This window comes from Lathamus discolor, chromosome 5 (genome assembly GCF_037157495.1).
Source record: "Lathamus discolor isolate bLatDis1 chromosome 5, bLatDis1.hap1, whole genome shotgun sequence".
NCBI lineage: Eukaryota > Metazoa > Chordata > Aves > Psittaciformes > Psittacidae > Lathamus > Lathamus discolor.
In genome coordinates this window covers 104,814,038-104,831,233 of record NC_088888.1, presented here as the reverse complement: position 1 = coordinate 104,831,233, position 17,196 = coordinate 104,814,038, and the positions used below count along the sequence as shown (strand labels likewise).

General features: G+C 45.7%; 2 protein-coding genes across 5 annotated transcripts in view; one reads left to right on the top strand and one right to left on the bottom strand.

The window, feature by feature from the left end:
• Positions 1-3,117, top strand: part of ITSN2 (intersectin 2) — an 85,340-nt gene extending 82,223 nt beyond the window's left edge. For both annotated transcript variants that reach the window (XM_065681749.1, XM_065681750.1), the window contains 3 exons: positions 70-153; positions 415-588; positions 1,637-3,117. In XM_065681749.1, coding sequence (XP_065537821.1) covers positions 70-153; positions 415-588; positions 1,637-1,794 — 416 coding nt within the window. In that variant the 3' untranslated portion in view covers positions 1,795-3,117. The remainder of the gene's footprint in view (positions 1-69; positions 154-414; positions 589-1,636) is intronic.
• On the bottom strand, positions 2,641-16,638 carry FAM228B (family with sequence similarity 228 member B). Of its 3 annotated transcripts, XM_065681754.1 has the most exons (11): positions 16,407-16,638; positions 15,122-15,217; positions 12,966-13,073; positions 11,962-12,081; positions 9,992-10,066; positions 9,099-9,296; positions 6,655-6,732; positions 5,727-5,814; positions 5,485-5,623; positions 4,065-4,150; positions 2,641-3,221 (listed from the first exon to the last, which is right to left on the bottom strand). In XM_065681754.1, exons 1-10 carry the CDS (start codon positions 16,584-16,586, stop codon positions 4,093-4,095), a joined length of 1,140 nt encoding a protein of 379 aa, XP_065537826.1. In that variant the 5' UTR covers positions 16,587-16,638; the 3' UTR covers positions 2,641-3,221; positions 4,065-4,092. The 3 variants fall into 3 exon arrangements, with proteins under 3 accessions (XP_065537826.1, XP_065537825.1, XP_065537827.1); XM_065681753.1 differs by lacking the exon at positions 2,641-3,221 and having other exon boundaries at positions 3,592-4,150; XM_065681755.1 differs by lacking the exon at positions 2,641-3,221 and having other exon boundaries at positions 3,592-4,150; positions 16,512-16,638.
• Between the last annotated feature and the right edge of the window lie 558 nt (positions 16,639-17,196).

Genomic DNA, 17,196 nt, shown 5'->3' with positions numbered 1-17,196 from the left:
CTCTTCAGATCTAGTGCCAGTTTTTACAGTTGCAGCCAGTCCATTTGTTTCTGACTTCTTTGTTCCCAGCTCGCTCACAGAAAACCTCAGGAATAGGACGTTTGATGGTGCATGTGATTGAAGCAACAGAACTAAAGGCCTGTAAGCCCAATGGTAAGTGAAGGGAATAGTGTCAAATTGCTTTTTTTCCTGAAATGCATGGAAAGGCTTGCTACAGCTTCTGAACAATTTAGCCATTAATTTAGCTTCAGAGGAGTGAGTGAGGAGCCAGCTCTGTGCTGCTGTAGGATATAGGGATTGCCTGCCTCACATCTTCTGGACAGCAGTATCGATCAGTGTGTGTCCAAGCAGCATCCAGATGGGAACGGAGGTTTCTGTACCTCAGAGGTGTTTCACGGTTTGTTCTGTGTCTAGGGAAAAGCAACCCATACTGTGAAATCAGCATGGGCTCTCAGAGCTACACTACAAGGACCCTGCAAGACACCTTGAACCCCAAGTGGAACTTTAACTGCCAGTTCTTCATCAAGGATCTTTATCAGGATGTCCTGTGTATCACCATGTTTGACAGGGATCAATTCTCACCTGATGGTAAGTGTGGACATTTGTTTCAGGAAAGGAATTCCTTTTTGTGCCTTGGGCTACACAGTTCCTCGCCAGCAGTTCCAAGAGCCTGTGTGATTGCTTCCTGAGAAATGTTGTGTAAAAACAACACCTCCTTCCGCAGAGGTTCAGTAGCCTTCCGGAGCCAACAGCTCTGGGCAGGTCTGATCCTGCTTTTGTATTGGACACAGAATTATTTATGTGAGACTGGGGATACAAAGAAATTGAAAGCAGAAGTTTTTCTCTCTCACTGCAGGTGCCCAGAAAGAAAGTGCTAGGTAGGTTACACTTACACAGCAAGAGCTTGATAAGCTTTCTTTTTTCGCTTGAACATGTTTTTGGCAGCCAGTTGCTTCTAGTACTCTTCAAAAGGTTAAGTGCTTTATCAGAGCCCTGACACACAGTTGATTATTGCACATTTGCACAGTCCTGCCTTGACCTGAGATACCGTGCATGTAACTACAGCTCAGTCTTTTCTCCTGTGCGGTAACATGACTTTGCTAGGCTGCTTCTCCCCATTGGACAGCTGAGGCTGTAGTTTTTTCAGTTCGTGATAAACCTTTTAATGCACACCCCACACCCCCCCAAGATGAAATGGCCACAAAAGAGGACTCACAATTTATGAATAGGACTGTGAACGTACTAGTGGCAGGAATTGTTCGAGGTCGTTGTTCTTGTGAAAGAACAATCTATGAGCCTAACTAAAAGTCAGCTGAGCCAATATAGTTGATGGGTTTTAGCTGTGTTTGTAGCATCACAGCTGACTTGTGAACAGGTTCCATCATCTCTGACCTTCCAGCTCTAAGGCAGGAAAACATTTGAAATTGTCTTTCTGAACTGGAACTGTATTTCTATAAAGGCCTTAGATCAAACCGTGACATAAAGGCGTATTTTCCATCCCAATTCTGTGTTAAAAGACCTGGCTGATCCACACCGGGCTGAGGGCTAGTCAGTGCTCTGGAACTAAATATTTACTACACAACATTGCTGCTTAATGTCTTTGCTTTATGAAATTTCTTGTTTGCTTGCCCAACAGATTTTTTGGGTCGCACTGAAGTTCCAGTAGCAAAAATCAGAACTGAACAAGAAAGCAAAGGCCCCACGACTAAGCACTTACTGCTGCATGAAGTTCCAACAGGTGAAGTGTGGGTCCGTTTCGACCTGCAGCTCTTCGACCAGAAAACACTCCCCTAAGAACACTTTCTTAATTTATGAAGGACAACGGAAGCTGATGGCCTCAACAGCTTTTCTGTAAAAGATGCCTTGCCCCACGCTGATTATTAAGCAAAATTTCTGCTGCTTCCATATCCTCTTAGTTCCTGGTTGCATTTAGCTCCTTGCAGCATTCAAAGTTGTTGTTGATCTATGCAAACACAAATGTTACTGTATATACAGTTCTATAGCTCAGTGCCTTTTTATTATGTTGGAATATCTTGGGTTTGGATGCCAGTGTTTCCATTTTCAGGGCCATAAGAAGTATTCACTAGAAATGTGGCATCAAGACGCATGTATATTTTACCACTTAGTCTGACATCCAGACTGAGGAATGGTTTAAGCTCAGCACTAGAATCATTCCATTTGAAATCTGCAAAGTGATATCCACTGGAATCTTCCCGTCTCAGGATGATAGTTTTAAAGATTAAATGCTGAAGAAGCCTTAGCACTGGAGAAGTCTCTGATACCTTGTATATTCTTTAAGAATCAAGTGTAGTTCCTTACTTGACTTAGTTCTGCACTGAAATCAGTAACTGCTACTTGATTTTTCTTTCTGCTTCAGTTCGATTCTTCATTCTCTGCTGAGACAATGTGGTTGTGAAGAATAACTAGAAAAAAAGGTATTTTAAATACTGTGACCCACGGTAATGTGGCAAAATACTCTTCAGCGTTTGGTTTTTTCTTAAATATAAGTTATTTGTGTACATTTCCTTGGTCTTGCAGACCTCCAGGTGAATCTTGAAGCTTTGACATTGCCAACATGTATATAGAGAGTAAAATATAAGTTTATTAATGTAATTTGTTTACAGATGTTTATTGATGCAGTGATTTTTAAAAAGTATATTTTATTTTACAGGGGAATGTGAAATAATGAGAAAAAATGTAGAGGATTAAATTCAAGAAAAGTTTATTACAAGTTGAAAGGGTTTGCTGGGGGGAACTGTCGCCCCAGTGTGAATCTGTAAAACGAGGTTATTTGAAAGCAGAAACTTCCTCTCCGCATCAAAATCAAGGATGGTTAAGCAAAAGAAGAGTTTGTTTATAAAGGGTTTGATACATTGTAACCATTTTACTGCCTCCTTAAACTGCATTGTTGGAAAGCACAGCATGGAATTCTGAGCAATGTGGGCCCTTGTCTTCCATGGGGACAGCAGCACCTCCTGATGTCTGACAGTTTCACACCCGGTTGCTGCCTGTACACCCTCCTGTTATGGGGCTGAGTCAACCTCTGTTTCTTTTAACAAGTTTTCTGTGGTTCAGTATTTCTAATCCTAAATAAAACTAAATCTTGGCAATTCTCAAGACTCTGTGTCTGTACAGTGGGAGTTTGGAGCTTCTTGTACAAGCCATGAGGAATTCTGTTCTCAGGCTGCAACACCAGAGCTGCTGAGCAGTCACACACTGCACTGGAACAGGAGAGAAACCCATTTGCAGGGCACTGACAGTACGTGGTGCTCAGCACCAAGACACTTTCCTCCTGCTCTCCCCTCATAATTCCTGCCTTCTCAGAACACTCATCTCTATGTTAGTTTGATTTACTGCTTGTACACTGCCTCCAGGGGAAGGTCCTTTGAAACCTTGTTAGTAGCCTAGCATTATTTTGCAAATAATATTTTGCAAGACATTCGCTATGGGAGTTCTGATAAAGATCTGAACAAACAAAACCAAACCTTTATTTCCTTATCAGCACTTTCTAAGCCACTCTTCTGCACACATCTGCTGATGAGGCACATAGCCAGGAGCGCCTCCTTCTCATTCAGGAGAGGGTTTGTTCTTAAATCTCAACGTGAGGTCTTTCAGCTTCACAAAAAATTGCAACAGCTGCAGCTAAAATTGTGCCAGCTTTGCCATTCCCTCTGCCCAGTGCTACCACCACACTTCCTGTCATATGAAATACAGCAGTCTCAGAGCTGGGGATAACATGCAGAGTCTGGGGCGGACCAGACCATTTTCTAACATTTTTTAGATGAACTGGTGAGAAGACTCCAACTATATAAACCAGAGGATATCAGCACTGTCTTTGCAGAGCTGGGCCTAAGTTAAACCTCCTAAAATAGCAGGGTTTGGCCTGTAGAGCATGAAAGGGAGCTGGAAATAACAGGAGCAGTGTCTCAAACATTTCTCTGGCTGCTGAGTAACTACTTCAGAATGACGTGTTTGAGACAACGAGTTTATTGCAGTTTGCCAGAAGACCTGGCTTGTTCCCTCTTGCTCTGGCAGAAGATAACAACATACTTTGCAGATTGTACCTTCTGATGGCTGTGCTTGCCGCTGCAATCAGCTGGAGGACAGATGATACCATATGTTGTCTCTGTTGTGGTTGATGGCTTTTCGCCTTTAAACAAACAGAAGTAAAAACTATTGCCAGTCCATGCAGCACGAAGGCTGCTGGGGCCCAGCACAGCTTCCTGCACTAGCTCTTTCCCACACTGAGTCACTCCAGGAAATGTTTGTCATTGTCACCAGTTTTCCTGCTGGAGTGAAGCTTTGGGCTAGTAAAAACCACAAAACTCCAAGGCAGGGGCTGAGGGGCAGAGTGCGCCTGGCTCAGGAGGACATCAGGCTCTCGGTTCACCTTTGATGCTCTTGTCATTGGGGAGCAGGAGTTCCCTTAAGTGTTGTGTACTGCAATGGCAGAACCAGAGAGCTTTCAAAGGGGTGAATCAGAGCCTGGACTGTAAAAAAAAAAAAAAGCATGATAATAAAAAAAATGGGACCACTCTGATCCCAACTGCTTCTCTGTCAGGGCCGGCTTGCCTGGGCTCCCTAGTGTTCTCAGCCTAGGCAGCTGCATCGCTGCTCCAGTTCAGCTCACCATTAGACATCCATGCTGTAGTTTTGAGTCCAAGCAGCCTGTATGCCAAAAAGCAACCTCTCAGCTCAGCTATAGGATACAACTTTCTGGAGTGGTGGTTAGCTCCCTCAGCACAGGCTGCTCCTTTGCAGAACCAGCATCATGGTTTGAGCCACGACACTCAATGGTCAAAGGACACTGGCTGAGCAAGTACAAGACAAGGCTGAGAAAGCTGGGACAGTTCAGCCTGGAGAAGAGAAGGCTGAGGGGGAATCTCATTAATGTGTATGAAAGGTACAAAGAAGACAAAGCCAGGCTCTTTTCAGTGGTGCCAAGTGACAGGACCAGAGGTAATGGGCACACAGCAAAACACAGGATGTGTGAACATCAGGAAACACTTCTTTACTGTGAAGTTGACCAAGCACTGGCACAGGTTGCTCAGGGTGGTTGTAGAGTCCCATCCTAGGAGATACTCAAAAGCTGCCTAGACATGGTGGCTGGCAATTGGCTCTCTGTGGCCCTGCTTTAGCAGAGGGGTTGGACAAGACCACCCCCAGAGATCCCTTCCAACCTCCACCAGACTGTGATACAAGTATGACCTCCTACTGCTCCCAAAATCTAGAAACGAATAGAAAAAAAAAAAAACAACCCTAAAACCGAAGGCAAGTATGAATCAAATCTTTCAGATCTTCCAGTAAAGCACCCTGAAGGCTTTTCCCTTCACCAACACTTCTTTCTCAGGAGAAATACACAATAAAGCAGAATTCGCTATGAAATTTGTTTTAACAAATAGTCTGCTATGCAGCCAAGAAGGAAAGGCCTCATCCATAGTACCTGTTGTGCTGCCTCTCAATAAACACCACATTACCTCTTACCTCTTTGTTTGGTAAACGTCACTAGCAATGTAGGTGTGTGGTATCTTCAGCCACTCAACTGCATCCATACGCTGCCGGCTCAAAGGAAGCAGTGGCAGTTGACTGAGTTTGTTCAGTTCTCTGGTAGAGCATGGTCTTCCTGGCAGGAAGTAACAAGTGTCTCGTGTGAGTACCGACTGCCACAAGCAAGGGCACCCCCCCAATATGAAACACTTCCAAGGGATACCAGTTGTTTAAAGTACCTGTCTCGCACTGCTTGGTAATGCCTGTCTCAATCAACTTTCTTTGAATGTCCCTTAACAGAGGATCCTGTAAAGCTGGTATTGAAACCTGTGACAGAGACAGTTATGTCATGCTTACGCAGCAACACAAGCACTTTGTCAGCCTCAAAAGATCAAGGTCAGAGGTAAATGTCAGGATACCACTGGTTAGCAGGGAAGGAGCATCAACCTCATTTTTAATGGATAAAAACAGGTGGCAGACTTGAGTGGCCTCAGAAATACTGAGTCTCTCAGATCCTTGGGCAGGCCATATAGTGCATTCAACAACTGTGCCACAGAGTTAGACCATAGACAAGACATGAGATCTGATCTCCTGGAGGCATTTGATCTTGATGAGCCCTGCAGAGGTTGCGATGAAGTATCAGCTCCATCCCCACAGCTGCTGAGGGCTCACAGCATCCAGACGGGATTTAGAGAATTGCACTTCATGGATTTGTGTCCAAGTGCTCCCTTATTCTTCTTGGTGCATTTGAGTGAGCTTCTGTAAAGATCATCTGAACTGTTAGATTGCCTCCTACAGAGCACACATCCAGCTTGCCTGGGAACACACCAACCCCTGTTAGACAGGATGCTTCCCACACTGCTACAATGAACTTCAGATGGCGAAAACAAACCTCCCCCCCTGCCATTGCCTACTGTGCCTCCAAGTCTGGGCTTAGTATGGATCCAAACCATTTCCCAGTGAAAAACATTTTCAAACACACTTGGACTTAAATGCAGTAGGAGCTGGGACCCCTATTTGTTCAGTTAATAAAACTATAACATGTTGCTCTATGCCAGCCCCCTAGCAGCACATCAGTAACACACTCTGCCTCCTCTCCAGCCATTAACTTCCTGCTGGCCAAAGAGTGACCCTAGACCTCACGGCATAAATAATTATCAATCACACCTTCCACCAGTCCGTAGATGTCCTCAGGAAGAATGGGTCATATTCTGATGGGTCATAAGCATCCAAAATCACATAGCCCTGTGGGAGAAGCAGGTACTGTGTCAGGTCTCATAAGCTATTGGTGATAAAACAGCAAGAGTAGCCAACTCAGGTATTACACTCCCAGGCATGATATGAACACAGCACCAGGAATGGCGGAGAAAAGGAATCCTGAATTTTCACACACTGCACCTCAGAAAGAAGGTAACTTAAGTGTAACAGGAAAATTCTTCCATCTATTTTAATTTATTATAGGCATGAATACATAATAAATGATTTCACGAAGCATCCAGAAGTAATTACAGGCTAAAATGCTAACCACAGCAGGGGCAGTCAAGAAAAAGGAAGTTCTGTTCAAGAGAATATGTTTGACAGAGATGGGAACAGACATTAAAAAGAGGCTGAGTTCAGGTTCTCTATGACCAGAGTTAGCTGGGGAACAGCCGTTACCACCACCTGGCATCCACTGTTGATGCCAAGACCAAAGAATACCAGATCAAACAGGCCGTCAAGAAGTTGAACAGAGACTGAGGTTGACACAGGGATCAAGCCTGATGCTGAGAAAGGTAAATCACAACTGTTTGTCTCCGTATTATAATGCACTGTTTACAGCCAATAACCCAGGACTACCTAAATTGCATCAAATAAGAGCTGTACAGGGGAGAAAACAAAACAGAAGCAAAAAAACCCGAACAACAACAGAAAAGACGAGAACCCGCAAGTGACACTCTAACAACAGTAAGAGCAGGGCAAGCAGATATATCAAATACTTCTCCCTGATACTCTTGCCATTCCTCCAAAACCTCGGAAATGAAGTTTTTCAGCTTTCTTGTGCAGATGGTTCTTCAGGAGTCTCAGGAAGGAAGGGAATGCTTAGCCCATGGTCTTTCAGATCTAAGCCCTAAACAGTTATTTTTGGCAATTTGTGGATATGATTTCAAGCTAAAGAGCTGGAAAAACCATGCTTTAACCTGAATAGTTCAGGAGCGCTGCAAGATGAGTCCAAATCAAACAATGTGGGCTCTGCAGTAGGTTTAAGAGGTCACTGTGTTGAAGGTGCTCGTATGGGCGAGCAAGCCAGGCCCCAAGGGTCTGTGCTGTGCCCAGACACTCAGTGAGCACTCAGGCAGTTCCATGGGGCTTCAGCTACTGCTGAGTAGAAATGTTTTTGCATCTGCAGAGGCCTCTGCTCCCCAGGATCTGGCAGTTCCCCAAAGTGAAAGCAGCAGCCACATTCACTGTCACCCATTTGAGCACTATATTAAGCACTAGTGCCACCCCTTGGTTTATTATTACACATCACCCCATTAGAGTATCTGCTCTCAGTCAGTTTTGCTTAATGCTGTGCAGCGCACCCTCGTCTCATCCCTTCCTGCAGTTGATGTCTGGTGACTTGCACACCCCTTGGCAGAAAGCAGAGTAACAGCCTGCTCTTAAAAAATGGGTCAAAAGGATCTCTTACTCTGCAGCATTTCAGCAGAAAACACCTGCAATATCCTGGACTTCCAAAAGATGAGTTGTGGCTAATACAGCAGCAAGTCAGGCCAGGGGAACTTTCCTGTCCTTGCAGGCTACAGTGTGGCACTTCCCTGCCAGTGCTAGAGAGAAAGTAGAGCTGCTGCCACCTTCACACTGTTACCAACCACCTCATCATGCATTTGCAGACCATGTCCCTGCGAATGGAAGTAAGGAGGAGGTGAGAATGGGGGTGAAAAGGAGGTAGATTAAAGGAAAATTACATATACAAGCAGGTCACTTGGAACAATGGAGAGTCAGGGAAAGGAGGGAAAGGAGGAAGGCTGCGATGGCATGATAAAGGAGGTAGAAATGCAAACTGACAGAAAAACTGAGATGGAGGAACCTGAAAGGACAGTGAGGAGAAAGAGTGTTACTAGAGAGGACGAGTAAGGAGGAAAGGGCAGCTTTGGAAAGCAAAGGACAGTGGAGAACTTGGAGGAGTCATCAGAAGAAACAAGGAGTGGGAGATACAGCTTTCACATCAGACCTTCGAAGAGATGAACATTTGCTGCCATATAACAACCCAGTTCCCACAACATTTTCATTTCTGGATGGGAAGCTTGTTTGCAGTGTCATAACTCCTCTGTGCAGTGGTTTCCACTTACAACGAAAGCCTGCTCTACATAAAATACTATTTCTGGCCAACAATGTAACTGCTTCTATTGCTCTATATCCATTCCTGAGATGTAGAAAGTTGAGTCATGGGATCTGATACTCCACAGTGGAGTGAAATTCAGAGCAAAATCAAGAAAACCAACAAGAATTTCCTACAGTGACTCCAAGTTTTGTGAGTATTGAAACACACAGAACTACAGAATCCATGTGTCTTGCCCACAACCCTCTGTATGCAACCCTCTCCATGACAGGAATTTACTTCTCATTGTTACCTTCTTTTTACAGTAGTCTAAATAGAGAGAGAGTTGTTCTTCTTTCCTTTTCCGTATTTCTTCACTTGACTTGCTGTCCATTTTGCCCTCAATCTTCTGCAGCAGTGGCTCTGAAACATCCTCAAGCCATTTCTTGTAGAGCATCTCTTTCTTTCTCAGATCTAAGAACTCATTGTGCCTCAAATATCTGTCCACCTCCTAAGCAAGAAATGGAAAATAAAGCCCACACAACCTATTGGCCAACCACACTGAAGATTCCATGGGTGAAGCCAGGCAGCTTGGCTGACCTGACCTGAATGGTCACTGCTGCAAAAGCCCTGTTTGCCAGCCCTTCTTTCCGCTCCTCCCTCTACAGCTCCCACCACCTGTTTCCAAGCTCTCCCTGGAACAAGCTCTGGAATTCAGGCTCTCCTTTTTTAAGCTATAGTGCAAGACTGGCAGAAAACCACTCACTTTCACCAGGTTCGTAAGCTGAAATCACTTCAGAGTGGGGGTCTGATAAGCCCAAGACTGTGCAAAGTAGGTGGCAGGGGAAGGACCTTCTCCCTGTAGCACTGACAACCCATTAGATCAGATTAGCCCTCCTGCCCTTTATTCCCAGGCCTGCCATCACCATCTAATCACACCCACAGAACAGAAGTTAGGTGCAAAGAAGCAGGTAAATCACCAAAGCCAGATGATTCCCAAGCTCGTATTTAGGGTTACCACTGCAGTCCTATCCAAAGGAGACTGAAGAGGACAGAAACTTGTACTTCCAAGTTCTGTTTTTCAAGAATACAGACAACTGATGTTTTCTCATGAATCACTGATGGAGAGAAAACACTGATGGAGAGAAAACACATTGACATACAGGAAAGCACACAGCAAATGAGAAAAGAGATACCACTTCTTACCCTCACAAAATAATTTTCTCTGTCCAAGATGCAGTGAGCAGAAACAATGATGTCTCGACTTTGATCAGCTGCTGCCTAACAAAACACCAAAAAAACCCCATATGAAGTAAAAGTAGGAGTAGGAATTACAATTACTTTTGAATTCAAAATAATTACCTGTGTTGTAATTAAAGGCACACTATACCATAACTCAGCTGGCAGGATAGCACAGGCAAGCAAATCATAGAACCACAGAACGGTAGAATGGTTTTAATTGGAAAGGGCCATAAAGCTCCTCTAGTTCCAACCCCCTGCCACAGGCAGGGACACCTTCCACTGGACAAGGTTGCTGAAAGCCCCATCCAGCCTGGCCTTGTGAGACTTGCTCTGAACAATTAGGTTAAATGTAGCAACAGAAGAGTTTTGGAAGAACTATAATGTACGTGTTCAGTGGTACCAGACCATTCCCCTCTTCGGCCGCAGCACCAGGGAGACACAGACATCTCTCCAGCTGAGAATCATGACTAGAGTGTACTCAGAACACACATCAGTGAATAGGTGAAAATTCTTCCTTCAGGATGATACACATCTGAAGAATCCTTACAGAACCAAAGGGGTCTCCTTTGACTGAAGGAGTTAGGTCTCTTCTCCCTGGAGAAGGCCTGGGGGAACCTCAAGACAGATTGCCAGTACTGAAAGGATGGCTACAGAGAGGATGGAGGCTCTCTCTTCACAAGGAGTCACATGGAGAAGACAGCGGGCAATGGGTACAAGCTGCATTGGGAGAGGTTTCATCTCAATATGAGAAAGAAATTTTTTACAGTGAGATCAATCATTCAGTGGAACAAGCTCCCCAGGGATGGGGTGAAGTCCCCATATCTGGGGGTTTTCAAGATGCAGCTGGGCAGGGTGCTAGGCAATCTCCTCCAGTATCCCTTTCCCAGGGATAGCTACAGCTTGGACAGAGAAGAGACTCAGAGCAGCCCTGCAGAGAAGGACTTGGGGGTGTTGGTCAATGAGAAAATGAACATGAGACAGCTTCAGTGTGCGCTCGCAGCCCAGAAAGCCAACCGTATCCTGGGCTGCATCAAAAGGAGCGTGACCAGCAGGTCGAAGAAGGTGATCCTGCCCCTCTGTTCTGCTCTCGTGAGACCTCACCTGGAGTATTGTGTGCAGTTCTGGCATCCTCAACATAAAAAGGACATGAAACTGTTGGAACAAATCCAGAGAAGGGCCACGAGGATGATCAGGGGACTGGAGCACCTCCGGTATGAAGACAGGCTGAGAAAGTTGGGGCTGTTCAGGCTGGAGAAGAGAAGGCTGTGTGGAGACCTCATAGCAGCCTTCCAGTATCTGAAGGGGGGCTATAGGGATGCTGGGGATGGACTATTCATTAGGGACTGTAGTGACGGGACAAGGGGTAATGGGTTAAAACTTCAACAGGGGAAGTTTAGACTGGATATAAGGAAGAAATTCTTTACCATAAGAGTGGTGAGGCACTGGAATGGGTTGCCCAGGGAAGCTGTGAATGCTCCATCCCTGGCAGTGTTCAAGGACAGGTTGGACAGAGCCTTGGGTGACATGGTTTAGTGTGAGGTGTCCCTTCCCATGGCAGGGGGATTGGAACTAGATGATCTCAAGGTCCCTTCCAACCCTAACTATTCTATGATTCCCATGAAAGGTGGGACCAGATGATCTTTCGAGGTCCATTCCAACCTGGGCTGTTCTTTAAGTCCATGATTCTAAAAAGTCATAAGCTTGTTTAAGGTGTTATGGGAAACTTTCACATACCAAATTGCATGGTACTCAATAAGCCTGCTTCAAAAGGATGCAAGGAAGGGCTTGATAAAACCCAGTGGATTGCTATTTCCAGAGTTCGTTTTTCCCCTTCCCAACAATAAATGTATCTCAGATTTTACAGAATTTTGTAAATCACCATTTTTCATTCCTCCCTCCACACCTTCCACTGCATTTCATTCCTCCACTCATACCTTCTCACAGCTGAAGTGTTTCTCTGTTAGCCAATCTTTAGTATTACTTTTCTCCTCAAAATTTCTTCTGCACTCAAAAGTATCTGTTGTGCCGCTCTTTGCTGGTGCTGAGGAGAACCTCTGGATAAATGTTAAAAGAAAAGAAAAAGGTCTGCAAAGAAAATCAGCCTTCTCAAAGATCAGGTTCTCATCTAGGTTCCACAATCAGGCTACAAATTGGGATAGAACAGTAGGAAGTTCACCCAACATCTTCACACCCCACTGCCTGGCAAACCTCCTTATTTCTGTTCAGGAAATACAACAAAGCATCCCTTGTAGCAGTTGTCAGGAATACTTCAGCATAAGAGATGAAGAATGTTTCACACAGATGAAACAGGAATGATGGAGATTGGGATATCCCCATTTAAAGCCATTATTTTAATTATTTGGGCACTCTTCTTTGAAGGAAGATATACATATACAGGTCCAATTCTAGCCACTCATAGTTTATGCACCTATTGTAATATCAGACCACTGCTTACTGAGTCAGCAGTCTCCTCATGCAAGTGTAAGAGAGGCTGCAATGTGATTTCTAAATGTGCTAACACTGCTGACCAGCATTAACTTTTGGGATTCCTCTAAAAGATTCATGTAATACGTGAACACTAGACAGACAATTCACACTAGACAGACTTAATCTACAACAGGCTGACAGGAAGGACAGAGCACACACATCTTTTTGTAATACAATTTTCAGAGCATGCCTCAGGGGACAGACTGAAGCACAGAGTTCCTGCTAAGGAGGACTCACACATGAATCCAAGCACATGCTGGGGACAGCAGTCCTGGAGCACACACAGACCAACCGACCGCATTACTGCCCAGAACTTTAGTAGTATTAGGGTGACTGTTCCAAGACAGGAGCTCAACTGCACCCAAATATCCTGGGATCCCAGTTACAGATACTGGTTTCATGTGTCTTCACAGTAAAATCTACAGCTAAAGGAACGCTGAGAGTCACTCACCTGCCAAAGCCTTTGCTGATCACAGTTTCTCACAGGTCTCGGGCACATAAATCTTGCTAGCCACCATGGAGTCTCTGAGCTACTCACACTATGGATTATTGGACTAGTCTGGGAGAAACATTAAAATATTCAAAGCATATAAAACTGTTGTATAAATGGCAAACCCCCTGGGTTTCTTACAATTCCCACAAAACAATGAAACAAATCATTAAAGGAATTCTAATTGCTGACAGCAGCAGCATTTTCCTATCACACAAAATTAAACAGAGAGATCAAGTATCAGATCCTCTGACAGACTGTCCTCAACTCCATTAGCAATGGATGATAGTACATTTTGTTTCAAAGAACAGAGTGACTCACAAATTATTCCAGAATCATCCTCAGCTTTGAAAATATTTCAGAGCTATCAAATCCTACCTCCTGACTTTTTACTTCTTTCCTTTGTGCTTTTTTCAATTACATTAAAGTCACTTTCAAAGAACCTCTACATTCCACCATAGGGATGGCTGTATCTTAGTGGGGTTTAAAGTTAGACCTATCAGATGAAACTTACACTGAAGCACTAACTCTTGAGCTCCAGCCAGAAAATTCCACCTCCTCTATTGTACTTGCAGCAGTATATCTGGATCAATTTATAACAGAGAGACATAAGAAGCACAGAAGCAAAATGACCTTTAGAGGAACCCCCCATTTAAACCTTTATTTCCTTCAGATTCACTAGAGACACACTGCTTACAGGAAATGCTGTATTCACAAAATTACTTAGATAAAGAGTAGACCAAAATAAGAGCTTACTCCTGCAGATACTGACATCCGCATTCCTCAGCCAGATCTTTCAGTTAAGAAACAAACCTGTTCTTCAGTTATTGGCAACAGAGTCTACAGACTCTCTGAATGTGTAGACGATAACATTTTGGTTTTGTACAAGACAACATTTAAGACTTTACTCTATCCAACTCATCACTTCAGTGGTACTGACTCCTAACAGAAGTCACTATACCGCAGATTCAAATCGCTTACCATTGGTTCAATGTTAAATCTTTAATCTACATCCCAATTTGTTTCATTTCATAATCCCTGCTTTTAAGAACTAACAGATGCATCTGCTTGGATATTCCTGCCTCCTCACATCAATGCTTTCCTGTCTTTTGTGACTGAGTCAAAAAAACCAGGAAAGCACTCATTGGAAGGGACTTCTGGAAGTGATCTGGTCCCACTGCCTGCCTGAAGAACAGCCAGCCTCACAGACAAGGTTGCTCAGTGTCTCACCCAGTCAAGCTTTGAAACTTTCCTTTCTCAAATTTATAAGCTCATGTCCTTAACTTCTTCAATGAAAGAAAAATTCTCACTTCTGCCACATAATCCAGGAAGAGCCAAAGCAAGGATAAAAGCCTATATAATATAAATGGCATGAAGGACTTCCCTTCCCTACTCCATAACTTTGCAAGATTCCTATTCTTCCATGAGACACAAGGTAAACAAAAAGATCTGCAGTGGAATAGGTCGCAACATCCCAATCTTCTACCGTATTTTTTCAGTTCCTGTAAGATGGCTTCCAAACCCAGAAATAAATACAAGACTTAGCACTGTGGCAGACACTTCCTCTAACATGATCTTCTGCTTTCTCTGTACAGAGGAAACAAAAGATGCAGAATAAAACAGGGGCTTACAATTAGGAACTACTACATGCTTTGGAGAGCAGGTACCCTTCCTCCCTCCATCTGGGTATGAAGATATTTTATTTGTCTATTTATGCCTCATAGCTTCTTCAGTGTTGCGCCTGCCATGGAGACTGGCATTCCCTGTGAGAAGTCCCCTGCTCTGACAACAACCTCCTCTTTTTCCAGATAGCCCAAGCCTACCTAGCTCCAGGGAATGCTGTAAAGCATATCTGACCTCATCGTCTCTGAAGAGCAGGGGAAGTATTCCAACAGCTTATTCTGCCTCCTGCAATGACTGATTAAAGGAGGCTGTGCACTGTATTACCTACATGGATAAGTAACAGCAACAGCATGCTGATTAGCACTGAACTAATTTCTGATATCACATAAACAGATGAACAGTGAGGACTGAAGAACATCCCGATACCTGAGGTGCTACAAATTTGGTATTAGACAAGTCAATGTACCTTTCTATGAGCAATATATACTCCCTACCTGCAAAGATGCCACAGGCTTCAGCTTCAAGCCATCTTTTGCAGATGTCCTTCCACTCAAAGTAGTTCTGCTCTGAGATAGGGATGCTGTAAATCCCTGGACAATGAGGAAAAATGTATATTTTAATTGTTTCTACACTTGCAAAACAAACAAACAGGCTCCCCGCCCTCCCCCCCCCCGGCCTCCTTTCCATCTGGTTCCAGTGTCTAGTATTAGAACTCCATCTTCATCCGTCTTACAAAGACAGACCAAGCTCTTCTGTGAGCACTAGTTGCTCTCACAGAGAACTGGGACCCCAGGAGAGACGAAACAGATCAAACAGGCAAATCTGCCTGCTGTAGCAATCTGCTTTAAAGAAATCTTAAAGAAACATGTGGTAAAGTCTCCAGCTGCAATTTTTTCCCCCAGTCTTCATAACTCAAGCTGCCACTGAATCTTGATCCTTTCTTTTTCCATTTTGTTTGGACTCCTGTTAGGAGACGCCAACCCTTCATCGCTGACAAAGGCAGGGCCCACTCAGACACCACCTGCTTCACAGGCCTTAAAACTTAAAGTTTAATCACATGCTTGGACAGAAATACAGTAAAAGATTTCCAGAGTCTTGTGTGGTTACATCAAGGTCTGAAGTTAATCCAACTTTGGTGCAGTCTGCAAATGCTACACCCCATGGGCAGGTTGGCTGTTCTGTGTTAGGACATTTGATCTTATACAATCAAAGCTGAGAACAACCATGCTTAAAATTTCTTGCCAGACATACCCATATTCTGCTCTGCTGTCAGCAGCACAGCTTTGTATCAGTAACTGATTTTTTTTAAAGACAAGTTTCTCTTGCTTCATGAGGCCTGTTCAGTAAAGCAGAACGCTCTCCCTCAAACACCCGTCTGCTAAAATTCAGTCTCTGCCTAAACACAGGCCTTTGCAACAGCTTTGAGAAGACAGATTTTAATTGTTTCTGTGGCAAAACCTAAGTAACCTCACACATGCTTCAGTCCTCCCAAAAGCCCCTTTCTGACAAAAGCCTTGATATGGGCCATGCCTGTAGGCCCACGTGTCACCAGGACAGCACACATGGATGCCACCCTTTGAGAGCACAGCTGGCTGCCTTCGCTGGGGGCTTGGTCCCCTCCGATTCCCTCGGGTGCCAGGATCAAGCGCGAGGAGTGAACCAGCTCCAGAGCAAGCAGGGCGGCTCTATGGACAGAACCTTGCAGCTGGTGAAGTCAAACTAACAGAGAAGGTGCACGCACGCATCCACAGGACCCACAGCACGGGCCTGGCCCCCCACCTCGGAGGCAGCGGTGGCACAGCACCGGTCACTGGGAGAGGCCGGGCCGCCGCAGGGGCCGAGCCGAGGGGCGGCGCGGGCCGGCAGCAGCCGGGGTCCGCTCACCACGTCCAGCGCGGCAGCGGGCGGGCTGAGGGCAGGCGGTACGTAGGTGCGGCGGGAGCCCGCGCCGTGAGGCATGCCGCCGCCGACGGAGGCCGGTTGCAGGCACTGCCGCCGCCCTCCGCGCCCGGCCGCCGAGCGTCCACTGCTGCCATGGCAACCGGGACCCCGCGCCCTCCACCGGCGTCCGGGGCCGTGCGTAGGTCTTCCCACCAATCAGAAAAGGGAGCGCCTTGGTGAGTGAGCCAATCAGGAGCGAGGACAGGCGGGCTCTAGGGCAGGCGCGGGGCAGCGCGGATGCCGAAAGGGAGCGCCGGGAGGAGCCGAGGGTAGAGCAGGGAGGGTAGGATCCCCGGCAGCGCGGTGAGGCTGGGGCGCAGGCGCAACGGGGCTCCCTGGGGCTGCCTCGGGAAGGCCTCAGCGGGGCCGGCGGCCGTGGGTCTCCGCCATAGGGGGTTGCTCGTTCGGGACCACCGGAAACCGCCCTGCTGCGGCAGAGAGGGGGCAACCCGGGTACACTGCCCCGGCCTGCGAGCCCGCCGCGCAGAGCCAGCAGCCTTCCGCCAGGCTTCGGGCGGGGCTCGGCGTCCGGACACGACCCCCGAGCTCCTGCGTTCAAATTCAGATGCATCCTCATTGCTCAGCGCTTACTGATAAACACTCTGGTGGCTTTGTAACACGCCTGATA

Bases quoted from the DNA above. Each gene is read 5' to 3' on its own strand.
- FAM228B (XM_065681754.1), bottom strand. From the start codon at position 16,586: ATGCCTCACGGCGCGGGCTCCCGCCGCACCTACGTACCGCCTGCCCTC. The intron at 15,218-16,406 runs GTGGGGGGCCAG...CTCATTGTCCAG, and splicing joins GTGCCACCGCTGCCTCCGAG to GGATTTACAGCATCCCTATC. The intron at 4,151-5,484 runs GTAAGAGGTAAT...GTTTGTTTAAAG, and splicing joins GACGTTTACCAAACAAAGAG to GCGAAAAGCCATCAACCACA.